Genomic DNA, 27,218 nt, shown 5'->3' with positions numbered 1-27,218 from the left:
TTGGTGCCAGAGATTAAGTACCTGAAAGAAAAATCTAGAAAACAAAATTAAAAGATAAAAATAAATTCTAAAAACAATATCAAAACTAATAAAAATAACAACTAAAGCTATCGACTGCTCCCCGGTAGCGGCGCCAAAATTTGATGCGTGTCGTGAGTGCAACAAATTAATAATCTTATTTCCACACAATTAAATGGTAATATAATGGAAGTAAGGATCGTTCCCAAGAAGAGCAGTGAGTTTTAGTTGTCAAAGTGTCACAGGGGGAGGGAGGGGGGTTGTTTTAGATTGTGAACAAAATAAATAATCAAAACAAATAAAGTAGTATTATAATCAATAGAGAGAAATATGATCGAGGAATCCTTCTTCGTTAATAAACCGTCAATGAGTTATTATAGTTGCCTACTCATCGTTAATCATAGATTGTCACCAACCGTAGAATAACAGCTAGATCAGTGTTATCCCATAAATTCCTTATACCACTGGATACGGAAGTTATCTCCTACCAGATTCTATTCAATGAACCACCAAGTAGTAGATCACTCAAGGTGTAATCCAATCGAATGCTTTATCTTTTGTGAATTTATAGGTTGATCCTACTAGTTAGACTCTTAAATCAAGGTCCACTTTTTAGTGTTGTTTATACACATAATCGCTCCAAAGAATCCCTCTGCGAGGTTTTGTGTTATCTACTTGTATACAAGTTTTCCACGATTACTTATCTCCTAACTTAATACTAGCAATAGATTGAATCAACAAATCAATTTAGTTGGCCACTTAAACAATCTATCAATCGATCATAAATATTGAAATAATATAAACAAACGATAATCATATGAAAAACTTCAAAGTAGATTAATATAATAACTCAAATCTTTTTTACAACTTAGAATTCATCCTCAATCAATAGGTGTTTAGCTACTCATGGATGTAGAAACATCCATGATATACATATGAGAAAAGTAAAGAGATAACGTTACGATTGATAATCGCTCCGTATGATATTTCTTCTCTACAAACCCTAACAATTTCGTGACCTAATGATATGATTTCACATAACCTAGCACATTTTTATAGGTTTACATTGCTTGGTCTTCACGTATTTAGTTTGGTTTAAGAACCCGACGCGAAATAACGAAATAACGAATCCAAACGTGCCCTTAGGTCTTCCAAAGTGTGAGTGAATACACGTTTCCCATTTGCTAAGTGCACGAACCCAGTCCGCAAACTTCAAAATCCAACAGAAATTTTCAGAATTAAGTCTGTGAACCCAGTCCGCAAACCCAGTTCGCGGACTTCACTGTCCTTGGTATTTGATAAAAATTGTTTTGGCCACAAATTCTTCATCCGAACTCGGAATGACCTCATTCTTTTTGAATTATTTTTATATTTAAATTACCTTAAAGATTACGATGAGAAATCATTAATTTGAATGAGTTAAGATAGGTCTTTGTCCCTTCTCTTGATTATGTGTGTTTTGCTCCTTTTCGTCGCATTTCTTCCACTTCTCTTGGACTTTGACACTTGGATACTTGAAATACTTCTCTTACTAGTTATTTTAAGAACTTTGCAGCTCCTTTTTGGATGATTCATCTAATTGAGACAAATAAGAGAAAACCAAAGTAATAATACGAAAATATGCAAGAATAATAGCTAAAGCAAGCATGGAATGGACACTAAAATCATATGAATTATGCACTTATCAACCAAGTTCACCGAAATTTGAGAAGTCTAAAACATTGAAACCATACCCATGGGATGAGCACTTGTCTAAATACTTGGCACACTTGCGGGTGACAGCAAAAGTAATAGCTTGGCCTGGTATGAAATTGCGCGTTCTAGCACTTGTAAAAGGAGATATACTGGTGACATCAAAACATACAACTTTCCTATCTTCCCAGTTTTATACAAGGATATCAGCAGGTTTTAAAGCATTTGCATTATCAGATAAAAAGCCTAAATCCACCTCTTTCCTTGCAGTAACCCCTTCCCTATAACATATATCGGAGAACACATCACATACTGAGTCGTGCCGGAATTTGTTGCCAACACCACTCGCACAATGTACGGCATGGTCTCCATAAATATCCATTGGACGATCACAGCTAGGACACACATTGTTTTCAACAAATAAGGGTATGCCAAATCGGTATTGCAAGACAGACTTGAACTGTCTGAGCCCAACTGACTGATTCAGTCCAACGATAGGGATTGCTTTCAAGAAATCCAATGCATGCTTCATTCTATTGCACTTCCACAGGTTTGAGTCACGGATAGTTAAAGCGAAGCTGGAGGGGATGTTTTCCTTTATAACACCAAAATATAGAGCCTCCAATGACTTCATGTAATGAGGGGTGGCATCGTTAATGTTAAAGTTGGAAAAAAGTTGCCACAAGCTTGTGTAAAAGACTGAAAATCATGCTCATACCGAGGACACGAATCTGAAGGAGAGGAAAAGTTCAATATTTTGGATTGAAGGTACTACGTCTGAGCACAAGAGGCTAAGTAACAGTACTTACCCGTATATGACATAGTATAAATACCCTAATCGGTAAAGTGGCAAGACGTTGTTGAACCAAACCAAAACTTGCGCCATCACCAACCATAATACGCCGTAAGTACTGTAACAGGTGAGTATCAAACTTGGAAGTTGCATCCTGTAAAGCTAATGGACTGGTGGTACGAAGAGTAAAATAGAGTTTGGAAATGCTAGCACAATATCGTAATAAAAAAACTTCACTTTGAGGATCCTGTAGCTTCTGAATCTTGTTCATAAGTTGTATAGTTTTGTCAACGCGACCCAAAACCATGTCACTACAAAATTTCAGGTCCAAACTGACTGATCCGCTGAGAAGCTTGACACCAACTGATGAATTGCCAATATTGGAAGGAAATATACCATATTTAATTCTTTTAGGATCTAATGAAGGCTAGAAAATTTCAGTCTTGGTGATGTTTAGGTGTAATCCCCTATTAGGCCCCTCAGCTTGGATTATTATTATTATTATTTTATTTTTAATATTATTGGAAACGTGCCTCTGAGGGCTTTTATTGAAAATAGGAAAAATAGTAATATTACATGGAAGGTGTTGGTAACCTAGCTACAAGCTGAGAACCAACAGCCTTTTGAATTACAATACCTAAACGATGGAAAAGAAAGCTGCCAGTGCCACAATTTGCGTCATTGTGGGATAGGCAGTTCTTCATCCTCTTTACAAAAGCCACAGTGTCCTCACTTAGTTCACCCAATGTATTGAAAGCAAGAATATGAAAGCCATATTCGTGTGACTCACACTTCATTAAATATTTGTTGCGTTTACGGAGAATCGCCTTAGAGAGAGCTTGGCCCGGGGTGAAAGAACGAATTTCCCCATTGAAGGGAGAAACGCCTGTGACGTCGAAGCATGTATCTCTGCCGTTTTCCCAGTTGTGTAATAATAAGTCAGCAGGCCTCAAAGTATCATTCTCATCTGAAAGAAAACCTAAGGCTGCTTCTTTACGTGCTGCGACTCCAGCTTTGATACATATATCCATAAAAATGTCACGTACCAGATCATGTCGGAATTTGAGTCCTACGTCGCTGGCACAATGTAAGGCATGGTCTCCAAATATGTTCATCTCCTTATTACAGCTTGGACAATGACTGCCTTCGGGAAAAAGCGGGATGCCAAGTCGATAGCTGAGAACGCATCTGAAATGACGGGGTCCAAGGGTTTGATTCAAACCGGCAATGGGTATGGCTAGTAAATAATCTTGGGCGTGTTTGAGCTTGTTGCATTGACATAAAACACTGTCACGTACACTCAAATGGTAGGTTGTGGGGATCTGTTTCTTCACTGCTTCGAAGTATAAGACAGCCAGGGAGTGCATAGAATGAGGGGCTGTATCGTCAAAGCTATGTGAGGAAGAGGTAAGACCACAGACCTGGATGTGGGCTGCTAAAGCTTGCTGATATGTTGAGCTTGGACTGGTATGAGGGATGTCCTTCAATATGACATCCTGTATAACCTGAGTTTGAAGCTGTGAAGCCAAGTAGCAGTACTTGCTGGTGTCATGCATCGTATATACGCCGAGACCTCCGTCTTTGATTGGTAGGGTAGCGATGCGGTATTGCAATGGACCAAATCCTGCCCCATCTGCAGTAATAAGTTGTTGCAAATAATGAAAGAGGTGATCGTCAAAGTGAGTCATAGCTTGCTGCAATGCTAAGGGGTTTGTTGTGCGCATAGTGAAGTATAATCTGGAGACCCCAGTACAATTGCGCAATAATAATAGTTCACTCTGTGGATCCTTGAGCTTCTTGACGACTGACATGAGGTTGATGGTTTTAGTCACTCTCTGCATCACCATTTCCTTGCAGAATTGCAAATCTAGACTGACGGAACCACCTAAGAGTTTGACACCAGTTGAGGGTCGACCAATGTTGGCAGGGAAAACGCCTGGAATTAAACTCCGTTGATCTGGTGTAGGCCAAAATAACTCAGTTTTGGTGATGTTGAGGTGAAGACCCCTGCAGACACCTTCAGATTGAATTATAGCCAAGGCTTTGGAGACTTCCAACGTATCACCAATGATGGTGCCATCATCGAGGTACCATGCATTTAAGTCTAACTTGCACTTGGAGGCGATGCTCAACACAACAGGATGGAGAGTAAGAGAAAAGAGCAATGGACCAAGGGGGTCGCCTTGTTGCACTCCCTTAGCAGAGGATAAGATGTATTCATTATAGTATAGCCGAGCTGGTTTAGCATAACAGAATTCTACCCATTGAGCAATTGCAGGACAATGGGATCTGACCTCTTGGATTAGTGTTGTGCGATCAACCATATTGAATGCTTCAAGAAATCGATGAGTAACATGGATGTATTGTTCATTGTACCTTTTATCTCTATGAGTCTGTTGACAGAATGGAGGATACTTTCCCCACCGCATGGCACTCCCACACCAAATTGGTAGTCACCCAAATAGGTAGACATTTCATTTCCAATTTTTACTGCTGCAAATTTGGAAACTATCCTGCGCCATATAGTACCCACTGCAATGGGTCTAAGCCCACCACCAGGTTTCTGCAATGGTGTTAGGGGAGCACTAGCAATTTATTCACCTAGGATGGCAGGGCATTTACCAGCAAGTAAGATATTTACTACCTTTGTGATTGATGTGACAAGCTCATCTGCGACTGCACTTGCTGCTCCGCTCATGGCATCAAGTAGGTGATGTGCCCTGAGGACATCCCTGCCACAGGATGTTCCTTTGGGGAAGTTTTTTATACCACCAAGGACTGCACCTGTATCTACAGCAATGGGATCAGCAGAGATTGGTTCAGTGGGTATAGTAGGAGGGTGAGCATGAGGGTGTTTTTCCTGCAGTTCCGTGAGTGTAGTTGTAGTGCATGGAGCAATTCCATTTGATGAGAGAACTCGGATAGCCGATGTATAATGCCCAAAACTCATTTTCTTCCTGCAAGCCTGCAAGTTGGCACACTCTTGAGTTTTCTTGCTTTTTGGTTTTCTCAATGGTTCACGCCTTGGTACTTCCAACAGTTTGGTGATGAGAGTAGCACATCCATTATGTTCTCTCCAGGTGAGTATTGCACTATTGATAGAGGCAACTTGCAAGAGTTTCCTGTTGCCAGAACGCTCTTCAGGTGTGCTCTTAGGAGTGTAGAGGTTGAGAGTGCAAATAGGAAGGAGCAGTAATTTTATCCATATTGATAAGTCAGTGGGACTTAATATGAAAGCATCCAAGCATGATTTAAAGGTTCTTGAGAAGTTCAGTCGGCAGGGTGAGGGAATACTATTGATAGTGGTAAAGCGCCTTTGAAAGACTTCATTGAGCAGTTCTACAGATAGAGATGGGGTATTCTCAGTCACAGTGGGTGTTGTGTTTGCAGCAGTCGCAACAGGCTTGGTAATATCATAGATAAGGAAATCAGCGCATTGTCCATTGAATGGTCCTGAGACAATTGTTCCATGATGGCTTGAATGACGATAGGGTTTTTTCCAGACATGCATACTCATGCATAAACTGCAGAGCCACATCTGTAGTGACCCTAGAACTCGTTCCCATGCTGTAAAAACATTCAAGTTGTTACTGATTCTCTCCTTGCAGGTTTGTTTAGCCTCTGTAGTACGAAAATGTCTATCATTAAGGTGTCTGGTGAACGAACTGCGAACGAACCCTCTACCATTAACCCCGTCTCTGCAATCATCAAACCCTTTAAAAGGACAATGAAAGTGATCACTGTTTGACTCTGTATCTTCACCAGGATCATGGGATGGAGTGAAGTTCGTTGCTGGGCTAAAATATTGAGAACCTGATGTAGAAGACGACGTAGCAGATGATGATACCTCGTGTTGTGATGAGGGAGATGATCTAGAACGAGTACGCATGGCTTCTGTAAAGAAAAATAACCGCTGTAACTACCTCGGATGGTGAGAGACTGTGGTTAAGATTGGCATCAATCGAAAGGAAATAACAAGGGGATTTGAAAAATGAAGAGTGATCGGAATTCTATGGAGGAAATTCGATGCAATTGCCGGAACAAATTTGCAGACTTTCTGTCGCCTGAAAATCGCCCGGAGTTTCTCTCTTATAAAAATCACTTTATTATTATTTATTATTATTATTATTAATCAAAATAAAAATCAATATTACAAGAGATGGTGGGTAGCCTAGCAACAAGTTGGGCACCAATACCTTTTTGAATAACGATCCCTAGCCTATGGAAAAGAGAATTGCCTATCTTGAAGTTGGCATCATGTCCTGCCATGCAATTCCTTAATCTCTTCAGGAAAGTTAAGAAATCCGTACTAAGCTCACCAAAAGTGGAGAAAGCCAGAACACCGAACCCATACCCGAGAGAAGTGCAAACATCTAAGTATTTAGTGTTCTTGCGAGTAATTGCTGCAGAAATGGCATGACTTGGTATGAAGTTGCGTGTTTTAGCACTGGTAAACGGAGAGACCCCAGTGACGTCGAGACAAAAATCCTTCCCATCTACCCAATTATAAACCATAATGTCCGTTGGCCGAAAATCCTTATTATTGATGACGCCCAAAGAAACCTCTTTTCTAGCCGCAACACCATCTCTGTAACACATGTCTGCCAGAATATCTTTTATTAAATCATGTCTGAATTTAAGCCCGACCTCTCTAGCACAATGGATAGCGTGATCGCCAAAGATATCCATGAGTTTGCTGCAACAGGTACATTTATTACCTTCCTCGAAAAGGGGTATAACTAAACGATATTGTAAGACCGAGCTAAACTGCCTGGAACCAACTTCCTGGTTAATCCCAGGGATAGGTATTGCCTTAAGGAAATCCATAGCATGATCAGATCTATTACATTTCCAAACAGTAGCTTCACGTGCAGAAAAAGAAAAGCGAGAAGGTACCTTTTCCCTGATAGCTCCAAAGTAGATAGCTGCCAATGACTTCATGTAATGGGGGGCGGCATCATTAATGTTGAAATTAGGAAGGGGAATCCCACAAGCTTGTGTGAAGCTCTGCAAAGTATTATGGAAACCAGGGCATAAGTCGGTTGTTGCAGGCAGCCTCAAAATAGAATTCTGCAAATGCTGGGTCTGTGCCTGAGATGCAAGGTAACAGTACTGCATAGTATCTGTCATAGTAAGAATACCCAGACTACCATCTTTGATGAGGAGAGTGGCTAGTCGTTGTTGGACTAAGCCAAAACCATCCCCATATCCGACTATAATACGACGAAGATACTGCATAAGATAATCCTCAAAGTGCGTGGCAACATTCTGAATCGCCTGGGGGGAAGTAGTGTGTAGGGCAAAATATAACCTCGATACTCCAGTACAGTTTCGCAAAAGCAAAAGTTCACACTGAGGATCGTGCAGCTCTTGAATCTTGTCTATGAGCTGAGAAGTTTTGTCAACCCTGTTCAACACCACATTACTACAGAAGTTCATATCTAGGTTGACTGGTCCACCAAGCAATTTAACACCATCTTTTGGCTTACTAATATTCACATGAAAGGCAGTATCAGAATCCCTTCTCGGATCATAAGAAGGCCAAAATAATTCTGTCTTCGAAATATTCAGATGTAACCCGTAGCCTGGTCCATCCTCTTGGAGAATCTTCAATGCCTTAGACACTTCCATAGTGTCACCTGCGATGGTGCCATTGTCTAAATACCAGGCATGGAAATCCAACGTACAAGTGGATGCAATCTTCTCGATAAGAGGGTGCAAAGCTAAAGAAAAAAGAAGGGGACCAAGAGGGTCACCCTGCTGAACCCCTTGTGTCGAGGAGAGAATGTGCTCTTGATAATATAGCCTGGCAGGTTGCATATAGCAGAATTCAACCCAATGAGAGATGCTAGGGCAGTGTGTTCTTACCTCATGGATAATAGTGGATCGATCAACCATGTTGAATGCATTCTAAAAATCTATTAATAACATAGATTTGGTGTTACCAGATCCATGCAGTTCAAGCAATCTATTCGCCGCGTGTAGAATACCCTCCCCGCCGCAAGGAATTCCAACTCCATTTTAGTGATTGCCAAGATAGTTGTTCAAGTTTTTGCAAACTGAAGTAGCTGCTAACTTAGAACACAGCCTACGCCTACGCCAGATAGTACCTACCGCAATTGGTCTTAAACCACCACCAGGTTTAAGTAATGGGGTTAAGGGAGCACTGGCCACAAATTCACCAAGGGAAAGAGTACATTTACCTGCAAGCCATAGGTTCACGACACCAGTAATCGATAGCAGCAACTCATCAGAAATCGCAGCACCATCTCCACTCATGGCGTCCAACAAGTGATGAGCGCGGAGACCGTCTTTGCCACAAGATGTCCCCTTGGGGAAGCTCTTTAGAGCTGCAAGTACAGCCTTGGAATCAAAAGTCAGGGAAGGTGTTGAAACAGCTTCTGTGGGTATGGTTGGAGGTGGAGCATGTGGATGTTTCTGCTGGAGTTCGAACAAGGTGTCTGGGGTAGGTGGAGCAACGCCACTGGAAGAAAGAATGCGAATTGCTGCTGTGTAGTGGCCATAACTCAGCTTTTTTCGACAGGCTACTAGATGTTTCTTCGTCTTCTTTTTGCTGGGAGCACACTGTTTAGAAGCTTTTTTGGTCAGGCCAAGCAATTGTTGTACCAAACTGATGCAGCTAGCAGGTTCCCTCCAAACCAACAAAGTTTTGTTTATAGCAGCAGTCTGCAACTTCTTTCTCGTACCGAAGCGTTCCTCACTGGAACTTGAGGTTCATACAAGTTTAGTGTACAAATTGGCAGCAGTAACAATCGTATCCAGGCCGCAATGTTCATGGGATTAGCTAGAACAGAATCTAAAGCCTTGAGAGCACGCGAAAAATGTAGTCTGCAGTGTGGAGGAATACTAACAGTCGTAGGTATTTGTCGTTGCAGCATCAGGTTTAGTATCTCCACAGTAAGGCTTGCAAACTCTTCACCACCTGCAAGCTCTTCACCCATTGAAACACCTGCACCAACGTTATCCACTGCACAAGGAGACGCATTGCGTGGTTTTGCAACACCATGAATCAGGAAATCTGCACCAATTCCATTGAACGGCCCTGGAATGACATCTGCAGAATACAACTTGTTTTTGCAGGCCATTTTCCATGTATGAGTAGTCATGCATTTGGTGCATAACCAGGATTCCAACTCCAACAGATTGCCTTCCCATGTTGTGAAACAGCTCTCGATTGTCTTAATTCTTTCTACGCAGACCAGTCTGGCATTCTCTGTTGGAAAGTGATGGTCTTTCATATGTCTTGTTAAACCACTCCTGGAGTACCCCAAACCACCAGGAGCTCCTTGACAGCCATCAAAAATTGCGAAAGGACAAGGAAGCTTATCACTCTGCGAAGATGAGGATATGGAGGATTGGGATTCAGGGCTTCCATTCCTACGGATTCCTGAAGAAGCTGAAGAACGTGTTATGGGCATAGAATAATCTAAGGGAAAGCTGAGTCTGAGAATCAGAAAAACCCTAGAAGAACTATGTCTTGCATCCCTATATGCGATCAAATAATAAACAAAGAGGAAAAAGGGTAATGTATGCTTTGAATCACGGACAAAGGCAGAGATGATTTCTGGTTTTCAGTCGCCTGAAAATCTCCCCCACGATCGCCGGAGCTTCTCTTTCCTCAATTTGGTTACTGAAGATTTTGACATCATAAGGGAAAATCAATGTTACAAGAAATGGTGGGTAGCCTAGCGACAAGATGGGAACCCACACCTTTTTGAATAATAATACCTATTCTATGAAAAAGTGAATTACCAAAATAGTTGGCGTCATTTCTAACAAAACAATTCCTCAAACGCTTAAGAAAAGTGACAGTGTCTTCACTTATTATTATTATTATTATTTATCTATTTATTTTATAAAAACAACAGCCACCAGAGGGCATTAAAAAATAAAAACACAAAAAGGTTCTTTACATGTCGGAGGAGGGTAGTCGAGCAACAAGCTGGGCACCGGATCCCTTTTGAATAATAATACCTAATCTATGATAGAGAGAACTTCTTATTCTATGGTTGGCATCGTGAATAGCTAGGCAGTTTCTTAGTCTCTTGAGAAAGAATATTGTGTCTTCTCCAAGTTCACCTACTGTAGAAAAGGCTAAAACGTTGAAACCATACACGTGAGTCACACATTGGTCCAAATATTTGTTGTTTTTGCGAGTAACCTTGGCATTGATAGCTTGGCCTAGATTAAAGTTGTGGGTTCTAGCACTTGTGAATGATGGGACGGCTGTAACATCGAAGTATACATCTTTCCCATCCTCCCAATTATAGACGAGAATATCAGCGGTCTTTAATCCACTTGCGTTGTTAGATAGAAAACCCAATGAGACTTCTTTTCTTGTAACACATGTCCGCAAGACCATCTCGAACCATGTCATGTCTGAATTTCAACCCCACCTCACTAGCATAATGCAGGACATACTCGGCATAAATGTCCATTAGCTTGCTGCAAATGGAACACTCACTGCCCTCGACAAAGAATGGAATGCCAAGCCGATACTTGAGAATGGAACTAAACTTCCTTGGCCCAACTGTTTGATTTAACCACTAATAGGCACAATCTTGAGGAAATCCATCGCATGCTCTTTCCTGTTACATTGCCACATGATTGATTCACAAAGAAATTTTATATTTAAAAAATAAAGAAAATAAATTTTAAAAAAATATTAATTCTTTTTTCTTTTTCTTTTTTAAGAAAACAATATATTTCATCGTATCACTTAGTATTCATTAAAAAACAATAATAAAAAAGGATTTTTTAAAATAATAACTGAGGAGAGTAGGTCCAGTTGCGGAGCGATTATCTCCAGTAAGTTGCAGATGTACTGTGCCTGGGAAAAATTACTCCAACAGTCGCGTATTGGCTTTGCAGTCATTGCATGATCATACACGGCTGGAAAACTCCCTGCAAAGGAAAAGACGGAGTCCTTCACAGTGTTGTTGCTGGTCCTTTAAATGGGGGAACAACTGATTTTCTTATCTATGGGATTGATAGGCCTGCTGCTGTCACCGGTGAAGTTTCTCCTTTCGCAGAAGACATGGACAGGTCTGTTGTTGCTGTTTTTCCTGCCTTTGTGGACTCTACAGAGAGTGTGCCTGTTGATGCTGAACCAGATGAGTCGTTTTTTCTTTCGACTGATTTACTTAACGTTGTTTTCCAACGTCAATTTACCACGGTTTCTAGCATACCCCATCAGTGTAGACTAAGCTTTTCTCGCACCATGAAGGCTTGCCTTGACAGTGTGCTTTGCAAACCTGCTGACATAACTGGCTGGATACGCTTGCTGTTGGTTCCCATATGCACGTTACTGTTGTATAGGCCCAAGCGATCAGTTGAAGAGAAATCTTCCAACAGGAAGCTCTTGCAAGTAGATGACATCCAACAGGCACTCCTGACTTGGAAGGAACCATCGGGATGCTACACTCTGATTTCCAAGTTATTGCGTCAGCCATGCCAACAACACTCAGCCAATCCGGACAGTAAAAAGAAAAGACCTGAAGCGTCAAATTTAAGTGCTTGCCGGAGAAAGATAGAGCAGGGACATTTTGCTGCAGCTATTCGAGTTTTGTCCTCGAATGGGGTTGCTCCTTGCAGCGTGCAAACCTTGGTTGAACTACATTCTAAACACCCTGAAGCTCCTTCACCTTCCATTCCAGACGATGTTGTTGCTGGTGATCCTATCACGGTTGAGACAAGGGTTGTTTTGGGGGCCATCAAGGGTTTTCCTAAAGGTACGTCTTGTGGTCGTGATGGGCTACGTGCACAACATCTAGTCGATGCGCTGAGTGGTGCAGCGGCGGCAGTTGCGGATGAGTTGGTGGCTTTGATTATAGGGGTGGTCAACCTTTTGTTGGCAGGTAAGTGTCCCAAGGCTTTGGGTGATCTAATTGCTAGTGCACCCCTTACTCCTCTTCTCAAACCTGGAGGTGGTCTTCGGCCTATCGCGATAGGTACTATTTGGCGACGCTTGGTCTCCAAGGTGGATGCCTTTTCAGTTGGCAAGGACATGTTATCTTACTTGGGGGATTTTCAATTTGGTGTGGGTGTGCCGGTAGGAGGTGAAAGTATACTTCATGCTGTCAATGGTTTGTTGGAATTGAAAGGGAAATCGAACAAGATATCAATGTTGCTTATTGAATTTTCGAATGCGTTCAACATGGTAAGCAGGTTTTGTCTTATTCGGGAGGTCCGGCTTCACTGCCCAGGTATTTCTCGCTGGGTAGAATTTTGTTATGCAAGACCTGCTAAACTTTATTATGACCAATACATCTTGTCCTCTGCGCTCGGTGTTCAACAAGGTGATCCGCTTGGTCCCCTTTTGTTTGCTCTGACACTTCACCCCCTTGTAAAATCTATTGCTTCTCGCTGTCAGCTGGATTTGCATGCTTGGTACCTGGATGATGGCACTATCATTGGTGACACGATGGAGGTTGCCAGAGCTTTGAGTATTATAGAATCCGAAGGACCAAGTAGGGGCTTACATCTCAATATCAAGAAGACTGAGGTTTTTTGGCCCACGCAGCATTGAGGTAGGTGTTTTTCCCCCCGACATTAGCCGGCCTAGCAAGGGAGTTAAGCTGCTGGGTGGTCCTGTGAGTTTGGATTTGGACTTCAGGAGAGACATGGTGCTTAATAGGGTGAACAAGACTATCCATCTTATGTCCGCTATCAAAAAGATCAAGGATCCCCAAAGTGAGTTGTTGTTACTCCGCAACTGTGTTGGTGTATCCAGGTTATACTTTGCAATGCGCACCACCAATCCAGAAGCTCTGCACCTGGCCTCTGACCTCTTTGATGACCACTTATTCAGATATTTGAGGCTTCTAATCACGGGAGATGGGCCTGGTTTTGGGCCTTTGCAACAAAGACTGGCCACTCTTCCTATCAAAGATGGGGTACTTGGTGTTTATACTATGGCTGACACCCGTTCCTACTGTTATCTCGTCTCCCAGAGTCAGACTACTTCAGTGCGCAAGACAATACTTGGTAGCTCTTTCTTAGCGGATAACGGGACTGCCTATAAGTTGGCTTTTCAGAAATTTATTCAGGTATGTGGTTTCCTTCTTCTTACCGCGTCGATGACACTGCCCCCCCCCCCCCCCCCCATGCATTCTATGGCAGTAACTTATTTTGATGCAGTTAAGAAGCATATCCCTATCCAATTTACCTTGTCTGCAAGAGATTCCATTCTGTGGCAATGCAATCAGATCAAACATGCTCAAGACTACCTCTTAGTTGTCCCTATCAATGGGTTGAATCAGTGTCTTGGCCCCAGACAGTTTAGAGCATTTGTTTGTTATCGCCTCGGCATCCCTTTGTTTGTTGAAGATGGTTTGTGCTCTTGTTGTAATAGATCTATGGATATTTTTGGAAACCATGCATTACATTGTGCTAATGATGTGGGGTTGAAGTTTCGTCATGATTTAGTTCGGGATGTTATTGCGAGTATTTGCTACAAAGTTGGTGTTCCTGCACGCAAAGAGGTCTCTTTGGGTTTTTCTTCAGAATCTGGCAAGGATTTACGTCCAGCGGATATCCTTGTTCTCAACTGGGAAAACGGCCAAGATGTTTGCATGGATGTCACAGGTGTTTCACCTTTTACTGGTGATGGAGTCCGTTCTTTCATTCCGGGGCAGGCTATTTCTAAAGCAATTGCGCGCAAAAGTTCTAAATATTTGAGTGAATGTGATTCGCATGGTTATGGTTTGGGAGTTTTGGCGTTCACCACCTTAGGGGAACTCAGTGAAGACATTGTTTGCTTTTTCAAGCGTTTGAAGAACTGTTTAGTTAGTCATGATGCTGGTAGTGGTCTAGGTAGTTTTATTTTTCATAGATTGGGTGTTGCTATTCAAAAAGGGGTTGGCGCCCAGCTTGTTGCTCGGATGCCAACTAAGAACATTGTTACAATGTAATTAACAGTTTTCCATAAAATATTAATACCAAAAAAAATAATAATAAAAAGAATTTTAAAAAAATAAAATTTCAAATGATAAAAATTTGATTAATAAAAAAATAATAAGAAATAATTAATTTTTTAAAAAATAATTATATTGTTAAAAAATAATTATATTAATAAATTAATCAAAGATAACTGAGTAATTTACGTATCTTTAAATACTCCTTATCGCCCTACCTAACTAGTTCCATCATTTTGGATGCCTTGAAATTTTATTGTACACCCTAAAACATGGTTCAAAGAAAAGACTTTTTAGGCTTTTCAAGGGTGGCTTAAGGCTGGCCTAGTCTTGCTGTAGTTTGGCGGCCCCCTGGAAGGAATTCAAAGAGTGTTGATAGAAAGCTAAACATATTCAATAAAATGAATTGGATTGTATTTGCCTGATAACTATGCTAAATTCAAAATAAACTATTAAATACAAGCCAATTGGCGAATATTAATAGGGAAGCAAGTCGATGAGCCTTCAAAGCAATCATAAGCAACTTCATAGTTTACTCTTTGAACCGGATGGCCAACGTCCCAATACAAATGAGCATTTCTATCCTGGCATGGGGTACCATTTGGAAGACAAGGTCCTGGTCCCCTTCCTAAGGAGGGACAACATGGCGTACTTCCTCCAGTAAATCCTATTAGTCAATAAGTATACGGTAACTGTATAATGTGAAAACTCTAAAGTAAAAATAAAAAAAAAACTTACCATATTTAAGGGGAGATTGGTTTTCGTCATAGCTCTTTTTGAAGACAAGACCATGAATGAAATCCGAACCTTGCAAGGCGGGTGTAAGTTCTTGAGTCATAGTTGTAAATCCCAAATTGAAAATGTTAACCAAATTATTAACACTTTCTAGACATGGGGTGATTGGTTTTGGAGTTGCCCTACCAACTATTCCTGGTGCACACCCAATAGGACCTAACTCAAATACTACAAATTTCCTTGCCCCTAAATTGTATAATCTGACTAGCTGATTCTTGAGAGTTGATATCACTAGGTCACTAAATTGTTGAGGATTATATGTTCTGCTGCTATTGTAATTTGCTGGTTGGAGATAATTGTTGATGTAGTCATTGCTACCCATTTGAAGCACCAGTATGGACTTAGACAAGTGTTCGGAAATTTCTTCTTGGGTTTTCAATGATTTGGGGAGATCATCTTTTATTGTTTTCTCAAAGTAATTTACTTATTCTTCTAAGCACAAGGTGTCTCCCTGCATGCAAACACAAAATCAAAGTTAATCACATAAGATGAATTAATGAGATATATAGTTACAAAATTTTGAGAACGTTCATACCTTATAAACTGAATTTTTTTTGTAACTATTAAATGAATCCATAGTGAAAAACGTACTACTAAAGTTCCTGTTTCTGGAAGAATGCCAGATGCTCCTGAGGCATAATTGATACCGGTTATTGTTTTGCTTTTCTCCTCTTCCGATAAACCTAAGTAGGGTGGTACATATGGCAATCCAAGCCATTCGGCTAAAATAATGAACAAATTAGATTAACGATTGAATCAATAAAAACAGACATATAGCCATCATGGGCCAACATGTACATTGTATTTTCCAAACTGCTTTGTTTCATAATCACTGATACTTAGATGAAGGAACATCACTTAATGGGAGAAATGGAAAATTTTAATTATATTCTCTCTTTATAAGTTCTTCAAAAATGTGCAAACAAACAATCTATTACAACATTTTGCTAACTATTTTTAGTCTGGCCATCGAAAAATTGTTTTTGTATCTCAACCTTAGTCATGCACAATTTCACATAAATCTTTAAAAACAAATAAACAACTTGTTAACTAAACAAAGGAATTTGCAAATCTTTAAAGAAAGAAAAATAAAGTAAAACTAATAAGCAAATGAATGAAAAATTAAATCTATATTAATGGCATTTAAATTACCGAAAAAATCGACTGTAGTTTTGCCATTGGTGAATCTCCCAGTAGATCCATTTGGAAAATCAACTCCGTACGGAAGGTAATTGGCTTTTGCTAGTGTTTGAAGATAATTGTTGTTCCCACTGTCGACCAAAGAATCACCAAACACATATAATGCCGGTGCAACGACAGGACCTTGATTAGTACTGGATTGTTTTCCAGAAATTTGATGAGATTGAATCAGAAGAAAGAAAGAGATAATATTAAGGATGAACGCAAAAGAGAAATGCATGGTTCTGTGAGTTTAGTTTTGAAGGGTTGGGAATGAATTGTGTATAGTTATAAATATTGGGGGAAATGAAGAATGGATGGGTAATCTCTAATTAACTTTCCTAGTTTGCGTATACAAAAGATTTCGTATTTATTTAATTATTTTGTATACAGAAGATGTTTTTAAATTTGACGGTTAAGCTCTAACTTTCCTAATTAGTGTAAACAATGAATTGAACCCATATTAATTAGTTTAAACAAGTTTCGGTAATTTAATTAGCGTGATTATAGCATGCAATAATAAGATATCTTCCTTTATATTCTTTTTAAAATCTATATACGTGTACAGATTCCTTATGTAATTAAAACAAGTAAGAAACATCACTGGATACAAAGTTTTTTCATTCAGAGTTACCTCTTGCATTTCAATATGACAATTACCACCATGGGTAATTTACGTTCTTAGTCTCATGATACTTTATAAATTATAATTACGAAACGTCTAACTGTTTTATTTTCGCAACACGATACAAATAGGAAAACAACAGTTTTCCAATATTACAGCATAATTTGCAAACTCGCCTTTACGTAAAATTTGTTGCATGCAATGACAATGACAAACTGGAATGAAATTTATCTGTTAAACGGTATTTTACCAACTCAATATAAATTATTACAGACGAGTTAATTGGCGAAGATTAATGGGAAAACAAGTTGATGAGCCTCTAAAACATCCATTAGCAATTTCATAGTTAACTCTCTCGACTGGATGAGCTCTGTCCCAGTACAAATGAGTATTCCTATTCTTGCATGTTGTATCATTCGGAAGACAACGCAGAGTTCCATTTGATCCAGCCGGGCAACACGGTGAATTCCCTTCAGAAAAGCCTGAAATATTATGCAAGGAGTTAGTCAAGAGTTTGCAGTAGTCCTGGAGATCGAAATCAAAAGAAAATTATAACGTACCGTATTTAAGTGGAGATTGGTTTTGTTCATAGCTCTTCTGGAAGATGTCTGCCAATACAAAGTTGGAACCCTCCAAAGTGGTTGTAAGTTCTTGAATCATATTTGGGATTCCAGAATTGAAAATGTTAATCAGATTATTAACACTTTCTATGCATGGGGTAACCGGTTTCGGAGTGACGCTGCTTACTATTCCGGGTATACACCCAATAGGACCCAAGTTAAATACTACGAATTTCCTTGCTCCTAAATTGTATAATCTCACTAGGTGTGCCTTGTAATTTGATATCAAAAGGGCACCAAACTGTAATGGAGTGTGTGTTTTGCTGCCATTGAATTTTGCTGGTTGAAGATAATTGTTAATGTAGTCATTGCTACCGATATTGACCACAAATATGGACTTGGACAAGTGTTTGGAAATCTTTTTTGGGGTTTTGAATGATTTGGGCAAGTCAGTCTTCACTGTTTTCTCAAAGTAATCGACTTGTTCTGCCAAGTTTAAGTTGTCTCCCTACATCCGCAGAATAACACAATGTAATCAGATATTGGTATCAAGTATCAACCAGTCAACAGCAAACCGAAAAGGTTGAATTTAAAACTGAGTAAAGAACGATTTTCTCGGCACCATAATCTTTTCTGTGACCATGATTTGATTATCGATCAAAAAAAAAACTTTTAAAAGCACTTTTGCCTTTTTAGAAGAAAAAGCCAATTTTAGAGTTATCTTCCGAGCAGAAGCCAACGTCAGTTTTGCAATACAAAGAGGACATTTTTTAACTTCTGTTTTTCCAAAAGTTGAAGTCAGAAGCAAAACTATTTTGTTTCACAAAAAATTAACTTTTTGATTTGTATAAGTCGTTTTGACTTCTGACTTTTTGATTTCTAGAAGTCGAAAAGCTAATACTGATGTATTATCCAGACAGGCTAGCGTGTTTGGATCCAAATTTGCTGCTTCTGACATCTGCTTCTCCAGAAGTCAAAGTTAGAACTCGAAGTCAGAAGCAAAATTATTTTGCTTTACAAAAAATTAATTTTCAATTTCTAGAAATTATTTTGAAAATTCAACAGCAAAATTAACTTCTGGCTTTTTGACTTTTAAAAGTCAAAAAACAACTTCTGATATGCTATCCAACCCCGTAAATGTCAAGCATTTTACAAGACCAACTGATGTCTCAGCAAAAAGACAAAAAGAATACAAAGTCAACTGATGGTTTTTGATTCCGCAGCGTCACCAGATAAATTAGCTGTTAAATTGTCACCATAACAAAACATACGTTTGACCAAAAATGAATAATTAAAATTTGGCCTATGGATAAACACCAATAATTAGTTTTAGGATATGTGATGCGAGTTTCTTACGGCGTCAGTTCCCGACTCCGGAAGAATGCCGGCAGCTCCAGAGGCATAATTTATGCCTGTAGTTGTCTTAAGCTTCTCCTCTTCTGATAAGCCTAAATATGGTGGTACCAACGGCAATCCAAGCCATTTAGCTACAAAAGAAATGGACTTGATTAATTAGTAATTTGCGTTTCGAAAAATACAGATTTCACATCTATATGAACGTGGAAAAATTACCGAAAAAGTCTACAACAGTTTTGCCATTAGTGAATCTGCCAGTAGCTCCATATGGAAAATCAATTCCATATGGTGTGAAATTGACTTTGTTAAGCGTCTGGAGATAATTGTTGTTACCACTGTCGACCAAAGAATCGCCGAACACGTATACCGGTACAGCTTTAAAACCATGTCTCACAGCCTCAGCTGTAGGAAATTGGTGAGATTGAAAGAGCAGAAAGAAAGCTACAAAAAGGGTGAATGCAAAAGAGAAGTTCATGATGAGCACCTCTTTTGCTTTTTTTGTTTTGTGGATGGATGTAATCAGTGTGCGACTAGTCGACAACTTATATAGCCGGCCAGGGTGGAGAAATTCAAAAATGGATGTCTAAGCTCCGACTCTGCAAATTTGTGCATTCAAAAGAATTTCCATATTTTTATATGAAGATGTCTTTGATGGATGGCTAACCTCTAACACATGCCTTATTTTTTAATGTTTTAGGAAGTTCAAAGTTCGATATTAGCACCCACTAACGTAGATAACTCTCTTGCCAGACCTTAAGTTGCAGTTTATCTCCTATATTTATCGATTATAGAATACCAGAAATAGTTAATCGGATCCGATCCGATCCTTGTCAAAATAGCTCAACAAGTTGAACTTGATTATAATTTCTCTAGCACATTAAATAACAATTCACATTATTATCAAAATACAAATAAGACTAATATCTCAACTACCCTAAGCCAAAAAAGTCTGCTGAAAAATTAACCAACTGACAACAGTGAACATAACAGCTTTGGTCCATCTTCAAATAATTGCCCATGGAACCTGCACAATTATTAACAATAACTCAATACCACCTGCCTGAAACTGTACCATTTACCTGACAAAAATGATTTTTAACAATAACTCCAAAAGCGGAGTTCCAAGAATTGCCAATTGCTGCAAAGCACAACAAAAGAGAGCATCACCCACAACAGTAACCAACCACTGACAATTCCTTAATGATGCTTAATGTAATTCTTCTTGAACCAAACGACTGATTCCATTCTATAACTCCCTTCAAGGACCAACCCAAGGATTCTAGCTTTAAGTCTGCTCAGAAAGGGCCTCTGAATCCACAATTCTTCAAAGTTATAAAGACAACAGTCAACCTTACTTGTTTTACTATGGGCTCTTCACTTTTGCAAAAACCCAAACATCATCACAAGATTTTGGATTTAACAATCCAAACACCTACCCCAAACCAGCTCCAAACAATTTGACTAGAGTTGCAAAACCAAAGCAGATGAAGGAATGTATCTTTACCATGTACTTTTCTACAGTGAAACATATATCTATAATCTATTTCAACATCCATATGGAGAACAAAAGACAGCACAGTTCAAACATGTGCAGGAAAAGCCAACAACTTTAAGTCTCATATCTATGAATACATAATACAAACATTGACCAAAACAAATACAGGTTAAGAACACATCAAAACTGATATTATGAAACAAATACAGGTTGAACACATCAACTAGTTCGATGCCTTGTTCAAAATTAAGAGATTTGATAGGCACACAGAGAATTGCTTATTGCTATTGCCAACTTCAATCGCAAATATGATCATCATTAGAATTAGACGACTTCGCCTGCAAATTGGCTTTTCATTTGAAACATAACTCCTAAAGCTTAGTTAAAGTGCCAAGATATAGCTCAATTCAAAAAGTACCTGACTGAAAACAGACATTTCTCAGGTTCTAGTGACCAGAAGCGTGAGACTATAGTCTACAATAATAGAACAAAAGGAAGATACGGAGTAGAAGAGCTCAAAGAGTTGCTAACTGTGCTCAAGGAAGAACTGTTTTAAGGTTCTTCTCATACAAGAGGTGTCAGAAAAACAGCATTGATCATCATTGCCCACCTACACTCCCATCAAATCTTATTCTAAAGAAATCAAAAGGGAAGACAATTCATTCTTGTTTTTTAAGACAAACAAGCTGTTGAATAAAGTAGGCCTGCAGTACTAACACTAAAAGACAAAAATTTAAGACATGCACTAGGACTTTCATAGATTCTCGAGAGAAGCAGAGGTGCCACATGCACAGTGTGTTAAGTAATACATCATAATAAGAGTGACATATTAATCAAATCCACATAAACCCAAGCTTGGATATAATCAGCCTTACATGAAACATATAGTGTTGTAGTTAACTGCGGTCTCATAAATTCCGAAAGAAGAAGCTGTAAGATAACACACTTCATGAGTTTTTTTAGTCTATATGGCTACCAGTTACCACAAAATGTAGAATGGTTAAAACTCAAACATAAAAAGGGGAGTGAAACCAAACTTAAAAAGATAAAATAACAACATTAACCGCCTCAATAATATCCATCAATTTCATGTGAAATGTAATCTCACAAAGGGGTTCTCCCTGTAAACAAGAGCCACAGTTCCACTACATCTCAGGTGATTAGACAATCATCACAAGCATTATGCAATGAACACAAGGATATATGACAATTACTATATTATGTGTGCTCAGACAGCCAAGGGTTTGTAATAAAAAAATAGGGTGAAGTTCCCCGATCAGAAACTATAGTCCACAATAGTGTCATCACTGTGCTTTTTAAGTCACTAATAATTAGTACAGTATTGATTGAAGAGAAACAACTAACACTTAATGAAATTGAAACGACAAAAAATAAAATAAATTGCTCAGCAAGATCCATTGATGTCCTTTGAAATATAGCTTCGCCAAGGGGTTCTCCCTGTAAACAGGGCTCAGTTCCACTATACCTCAATAAATTGGATAAATGTAACCCATATAATCAGTATGTCAATACATGGAAAAACAAAACAATTGGCATAAAGCTGTGAATAAGTCAGGCAATGGTTTCCAAGCTACATATGCTGCTAGAAAATGGGTAAATCAGCAAAATTTCTAAGATTCTTGTCTACAAGTTACTAAAATGGCGATGCATAACGATCTTGGAAGAGCTTCAACAACTATGTAAAAACTTAATTTACTTTTAGTCATGCTAAAAGAGAGTAAAATAAAGTGGCAGCTCAATTGACTAGGTACAACAGAATGCATGGAAGCCAATGGTGCACGCCCGTGCACGCCCCTACGTGGACACCCTAATCACTCTTGAGGAAAAAATCTGTTGGGGTGAATGCGAATGGCTAAAGAAATAAAAGGCCGAAAACATGCCACATCGCCAAATGCGTGCAAGTGGCGTGTTTTCTATCATTTTTGTTGTATGATCTGACTCTTCTTCAAAAGGGAGTAGATCTTTCTAATTTAAACTGCCATAACAGTACAATCAAAATGATAGAAAACATGCCACTTGATCGCCGGTGGCGATGTGACGTATTTTCAACCGTTCATTTCCCTAGTTACCCGCATTCAGCCAGACAGATTTTCCTCTCAAAGGTGACTGGGGTGCCCAAGCAGGGGTGTGCACAAGCATGCACCTAAAGAGGCTTGCAACCACCACAACATACAGACAGTGCAACCAAGTGACCAACAGTGGTCTCATGCTACACAGAGGGCTTGCAACTAAATATTATCTGATGCAACAACATAGAGACAGTGCAACCAAGTGATCATCTGTGATCTAATGCAAAAACATAGAGACGGAGTGACCACTTGTGGTTGATGTCACAGCTGTGGTTTCATGGCCAGCAATGGGTGCTCCAAAACAGCCTTTGACCATTGACAATTCAACTTGATTTTTACCTTTAACTACTCCACGAAAGAAAACAGATATTCCAGATCTAAACCATACACCCTTAACTCATTATAATCATCAACTTGTACTCTATTGGACAATTCATCAAACACCCATCAAGCCAAGTGCTCAACAAAAAAATAATTCAAACTTAAAATTAAAATCAAGAACTTAAACTCCATGCATTCTGATAATCATATAAATTCCCTACTCTCTTCGGTATTTCATCAAACACCCATGAAACCAAGCATTCAACTTATCCTTCTTTCAATTCCAAAAAAAAAACCTAGATGTTCTTACCAGAAACCTAAAAAAAAAAAAAAAAACTAGAACCAAAATCAAATATGAAAATAATATTAAGAAACTGAGACCCATTAATCAAATTTTTTCCCCTCTGCGATTTCAAAAGTTTTTACAAACCCTAGATGTTCATACCAAAAACCTTAAAGTTGAAAAATAAACCAAATCTTAAAAAACCCAACAAAACCAAAAAAATAAACAATCAACATGGAAATTTAGCCTTCAGGATAACATCATGAGGCCGAGGAGATAGAGCTGGTGATAAAACTCTAATAGAAATAGAGAATAAGTGAGATCTGAGTAAGAGAAATATCAAAGGGTTTGAGCAGCAGAAAAAAAAATTAAGATTCAGATTGAAAACTATTTGCCATCAAGATTCTCTGAGAGAACCGATTCTGGAATTTCAGTTTTTGTCCACATGTTTTCTTTTTCTGCCGCTTCTAAAACCCTAATTTCTCTACTCTTAGCTTCACCTCTCTATGTTTTCTATAGACAGTATCGCCCTTTCTCCTCTGTTCTCTAGAATCTCAATGTAAATCTATTTATATTAAGTTGTTTTGCTTTGGAGAACCAACCGGGCCGATCCGGGCCGACATTTCAAGACTAACTACCCGTGCCTCTATTTCTCTTTTTGTGCTAAAGTATCAGAGATAATGATGGCAGGGCCGCAGGGCCAAGAACAAAACATTTTACTTCAGGATACAAAATGTGGCCAAAATACAGGGGAATATGATGTTTGGAGGATCTGCGGAAAAGGTGACAATCTGATTCTCTTATCAAATCACATCATCTGGCCAAAAGATCAACAATATTAGCTGAAATTTCATTTGCATCATAAACCAGAAATCCAAATACAAAGGTATACAATTGAGTGGATAAGAGCCAGGGTAATCCTGGTCAGAAAATGGGGTAAACCCTCATTGTACAGATAATGCTTTTCAGTTAACCTTGGATAGACTATCCCTGCTGAACAGCTCTGTTGATGAACACACATGCGGTTTAGTATATGCCAAACAAAAGCTTAATTTGGGGTTATCCACGAGCTAACTGCGGATTAAATGGTCACCTGCCAGCCATTTGATGGAGCACTTCAATTAGCAGCACCAGCATCGTAGGCAAATTTGGATAACATTATCACCTCCAATTAAAATGCTACCGGTTTGTTTCACCTACCACAAATTGCAGTATTTTAGCACAAGTTGGAACTTATCAAGCTCTTGATTCACATGTAATCTCTTAGATGGAAGTAAGTGGTAATGAAATATTAACAAGAATATGACAGATGCTAAACGAAAATATGTTTGTGCATTATTACAACAGTGATCAGGACTATAACAAGATTCTGTAAGCACCATATGGATTAGAAAATATCATATGTTTATACACTCACAAGTCAAGAGCATGTTAATAACATAAATAGAGGACCACGACCTAAACAGACTTGGAAGAAAGAGTACTCACTTTGAATTGCTTGGGTCTCCCAATGATTTGATTCTTCATCTTCTATCTCTTTAATACTCTGAACAACAGTTTGAACAGTCATGGTAAGGTGGTCGGTGTGCATATCAATGTCTTTCATGATTTTACTTAACTGAGCTTTATATGCATCGCAGCGCTCTTCATATGCTGCACACTGTCGTTGGAACCGTTGCTTCTCATTGTAAAGCTTTGTTGTCAATTCCCTAATTCGTTTATCCTTCTCATCCTGCCACAAAGAAAAACCTCCTCACATACCGATCAACTGTAGGAAATCAAAAATAAAAACAACTGGGTAGAATATTTCAGGAGACATTCACAAAATTACTGAAAGAGGTCATCCCCCAGTACTTGTGTATATACGACACAAAGCGACATGTTCTTTTTCAAAAATGTGGAAGACTCAAAGCTACTTGATTACAGTTATTCTTGTTCTCCTACTGAGGATCATGTATCTGTGCACCCCTATGTATATTTGTCGTTTTAATACTATACAATCCATAGTTCCTGTGTTTAATTATAAAGCCAGATCATTCGTCAAACTCAAAACTGTTTCTTGTTAGCTACAATGCCTTCAATTCTTAAAGTCATACTGGAGTATCCATAACCCATAGTCGAATTTTCCTTAAGTTTTAGCAAGTAATTTCTAAAAGACAAACCAGCATACATGAACAGTCCAATCCCCTAATATATACTATTCATTTCAAGGGAAAGAACCCATCCGGAAACATTCAAAAACATCGACCAAGTACTTCACCGAAAGCTTACCTCGTTAAGTGGACCCTTATCTATCTGTCGGACTGGAACCTCACTTGGAACCATAAGCTCGTGATTATGCTCTCTAACAAAATTGGTAACAACCCATTTTTCAAGATCTCTCTTGTACGCTATCACTAAGATTGCCTTGCATCCCACTCTAGTTTGCCTGGATAGTCGAGCAACCTTTTCTTCCTTAGATGATTTCTTTCGCCGAAATCCTTCCTTTGAACATACATAATCAAAACCAATAACCGCACGATCAATACGCGATCTTCTTTTGCGATTAACACGTATAGTGAAACCATTTAGCCTGCCATACTCAGAATAATATTCCCTACCATCATCTGCAGATTTGAACACCATCCCAACATACGGCTCTGACGAATCAGCTTTAACTAAATCGTCATCACAAAGTACAACCATCTTCGTGTTTTCACCAGTGTCGTCGCACTCTTCAACTGTTTCAAGCTCAATATCATTTGAAGTTTCTTCTTCAATCTCCCTGCCATTCTCCATTAGATCAAATCCTTGAGCAGACGTGCCCATTATTGTGTTCCTGTAGTTAGTTAAAAAACAGTTGTGAATTTTAAAATGAAGGAAACCAAATCAACAGAAAGTCACTCATGTTGAAATCGTAAATGAATATTATTCACGCACCCATCAAGCCTCACACAGTCAATAACAACATTGGATTACTTTTCATCCCATGATTTTGGAATATCTCTTTGTCTTTCTTAAGCTACTGCAAGATCAAATACAGCCATAACTGAAAACACCGAGACAAATTTAACTCCCATTTCCAGCTCCATTAACCTAGATAATAAGGAAAGAGTTGAAAGACATAATTGCACTTTACAGAAAACCCTAGGTTTCATAATGCAACCACCTAAATGTTCATCACATTATCTAAATTTCTCGATGCACCGGATATAATCGGATATAATATTACATCCCTTTTATCTAATGTGATTAAAATGAGTTTCTGCAGGAACTACCCTCTCAATTTAACATAATTTCTACAAGAGAATCAACTAAAATTTTCCCATCCCCATCCTCTAACTTAACTAAATGGATCATTCAGCAAGACCCAATTCCTTACTAGACCAAGAACAATATATAATCTTCATTCAAATAACAAAATTCATTTTCAAACCAAAAATTAGTAAACGGATTTCATTAAGTACAATTAAAAGAGTACCTTTTAGTGAGATTAATTGCAGATGAGATCGACGGATCAAAAGTGATGATGAGATTGGGCGAGCGATGAAAATTAGGGTTTTTGAGTGTTTTGGGAAAAATTTTGTGAAAGTGAACAAAGAACGAAAGCACACGAGACTTTTTTTCTTTCTTCCCCGGTTCAGTGAGGAGCACGTGCGGTTTCCTTGTTGTTGGGATTCGCGACATTTTATGGATATTAGACAGCCGGGAACTCTTTGCCAGTGCACTTAAATGGATACAGAATGCCGGACCGCCGGTTCATCGTTTTTCTCCTGCAAAGATGATTGGCATACCAACTATCACACCTTCGAATGCTACTTGCAAATTTCTGCAAAAGTGTAACCCGGCAGCATGATGGTTTTGTGAATATAAGTTTTACCCACTTGCACTTCAGCCTTATAAATTTGCACCTATGCAAACAGTCAACTCTTCAGGTTTACCAGCGGAAGTCTTTAGCCTTCTTTCTCTTTGCTTAAACTCATCAAATGCACCCCATAATGCACTCAATTCATGCCATACTTTACCAACAACAATCAGCCAACCAAGAACACTTATAACATGACACAATCACTTCATTTTATTGCATCAAAGGGAA

General features: G+C 38.9%; 4 protein-coding genes and 2 non-coding genes across 7 annotated transcripts; all 6 read right to left on the bottom strand.

Annotated features, from left to right (window-relative positions):
* Positions 1–14,649: 14,649 nt before the first annotated feature.
* LOC113278390 (GDSL esterase/lipase 7-like) lies at positions 14,650–15,587 on the bottom strand. The gene is made up of 2 exons (XM_026527244.1): positions 15,178–15,587; positions 14,650–15,106 (listed from the first exon to the last, which is right to left on the bottom strand). The coding sequence occupies exons 1-2, from the start codon at positions 15,554–15,556 to the stop codon at positions 14,892–14,894; spliced, it is 594 nt and encodes a 197-aa protein (XP_026383029.1). The 5' UTR covers positions 15,557–15,587; the 3' UTR covers positions 14,650–14,891.
* LOC113278391 (GDSL esterase/lipase At2g03980-like) lies at positions 15,548–16,715 on the bottom strand. Of its 2 annotated transcripts, none has more exons than XM_026527246.1 (3): positions 16,387–16,715; positions 15,826–15,956; positions 15,548–15,685 (listed from the first exon to the last, which is right to left on the bottom strand). In XM_026527246.1, the coding sequence occupies exons 1-3, from the start codon at positions 16,652–16,654 to the stop codon at positions 15,659–15,661; spliced, it is 426 nt and encodes a 141-aa protein (XP_026383031.1). In that variant the 5' UTR covers positions 16,655–16,715; the 3' UTR covers positions 15,548–15,658. The 2 variants fall into 2 exon arrangements, with proteins under 2 accessions (XP_026383031.1, XP_026383030.1); XM_026527245.1 differs by having other exon boundaries at positions 15,552–15,685; positions 15,770–15,956.
* A 405-nt stretch (positions 16,716–17,120) lies between these two features.
* On the bottom strand, positions 17,121–19,534 carry LOC113278389 (GDSL esterase/lipase 7-like). The gene is made up of 4 exons (XM_026527242.1): positions 19,171–19,534; positions 18,955–19,085; positions 17,599–18,106; positions 17,121–17,520 (listed from the first exon to the last, which is right to left on the bottom strand). Exons 1-4 carry the CDS (start codon positions 19,427–19,429, stop codon positions 17,306–17,308), a joined length of 1,113 nt encoding a protein of 370 aa, XP_026383027.1. The 5' UTR covers positions 19,430–19,534; the 3' UTR covers positions 17,121–17,305.
* Positions 19,535–20,662: 1,128 nt separating this feature from the next.
* On the bottom strand, positions 20,663–20,789 carry LOC113284952. Its single transcript, XR_003328475.1, has one exon. It is a non-coding gene; the product is annotated as a small nucleolar RNA snoR86 (small nucleolar RNA).
* A 172-nt stretch (positions 20,790–20,961) lies between these two features.
* LOC113284987 lies at positions 20,962–21,056 on the bottom strand. The gene has a single exon (XR_003328507.1). It is a non-coding gene; the product is annotated as a small nucleolar RNA snoR1 (small nucleolar RNA).
* Positions 21,057–23,977: 2,921 nt separating this feature from the next.
* Positions 23,978–26,741, bottom strand: LOC113278388 (protein FAR-RED IMPAIRED RESPONSE 1-like). The gene is made up of 4 exons (XM_026527241.1): positions 26,604–26,741; positions 25,415–25,961; positions 24,632–24,875; positions 23,978–24,339 (listed from the first exon to the last, which is right to left on the bottom strand). Exons 2-4 carry the CDS (start codon positions 25,949–25,951, stop codon positions 24,323–24,325), a joined length of 798 nt encoding a protein of 265 aa, XP_026383026.1. The 5' UTR covers positions 25,952–25,961; positions 26,604–26,741; the 3' UTR covers positions 23,978–24,322.
* Positions 26,742–27,218: the final 477 nt, after the last annotated feature.

This window comes from Papaver somniferum, chromosome 5, assembly GCF_003573695.1.
Source record: "Papaver somniferum cultivar HN1 chromosome 5, ASM357369v1, whole genome shotgun sequence".
Taxonomy (NCBI): domain Eukaryota; kingdom Viridiplantae; phylum Streptophyta; class Magnoliopsida; order Ranunculales; family Papaveraceae; genus Papaver; species Papaver somniferum.
The sequence above is the reverse complement of the archived record's forward strand: the minus strand, read 5'-3'. Positions and strand labels throughout refer to the sequence as shown.

Excerpts from the sequence above, each read along its gene's own strand:
- LOC113278389 (XM_026527242.1), bottom strand. The coding sequence starts at position 19,429 with ATGAACTTCTCTTTTGCATTCACCCTTTTTGTAGCTTTCTTTCTGCTC. Across the intron at positions 18,107-18,954 it reads CGGAGTCGGGAACTGACGCC|GGAGACAACTTAAACTTGGC; the intron begins GTAAGAAACTCG and ends CTGCGGATGTAG. Across the intron at positions 17,521-17,598 it reads CCAATCTCCACTTAAATACG|GCTTTTCTGAAGGGAATTCA; the intron begins GTACGTTATAAT and ends ATAATATTTCAG.
- LOC113278388 (XM_026527241.1), bottom strand. The coding sequence starts at position 25,951 with ATGGGCACGTCTGCTCAAGGATTTGATCTAATGGAGAATGGCAGGGAG. Across the intron at positions 24,876-25,414 it reads ATAAGGGTCCACTTAACGAG|GATGAGAAGGATAAACGAAT; the intron begins GTAAGCTTTCGG and ends TCTTTGTGGCAG.
- LOC113278390 (XM_026527244.1), bottom strand. The coding sequence starts at position 15,556 with ATGGGTAGCAATGACTACATCAACAATTATCTCCAACCAGCAAATTAC. Across the intron at positions 15,107-15,177 it reads CCAATCTCCCCTTAAATATG|GATTTACTGGAGGAAGTACG; the intron begins GTAAGTTTTTTT and ends ATTGACTAATAG.
- LOC113278391 (XM_026527245.1), bottom strand. The coding sequence starts at position 16,654 with ATGCATTTCTCTTTTGCGTTCATCCTTAATATTATCTCTTTCTTTCTT. Across the intron at positions 15,957-16,386 it reads AACTACAGTCGATTTTTTCG|CCGAATGGCTTGGATTGCCA; the intron begins GTAATTTAAATG and ends TCATTATTTTAG.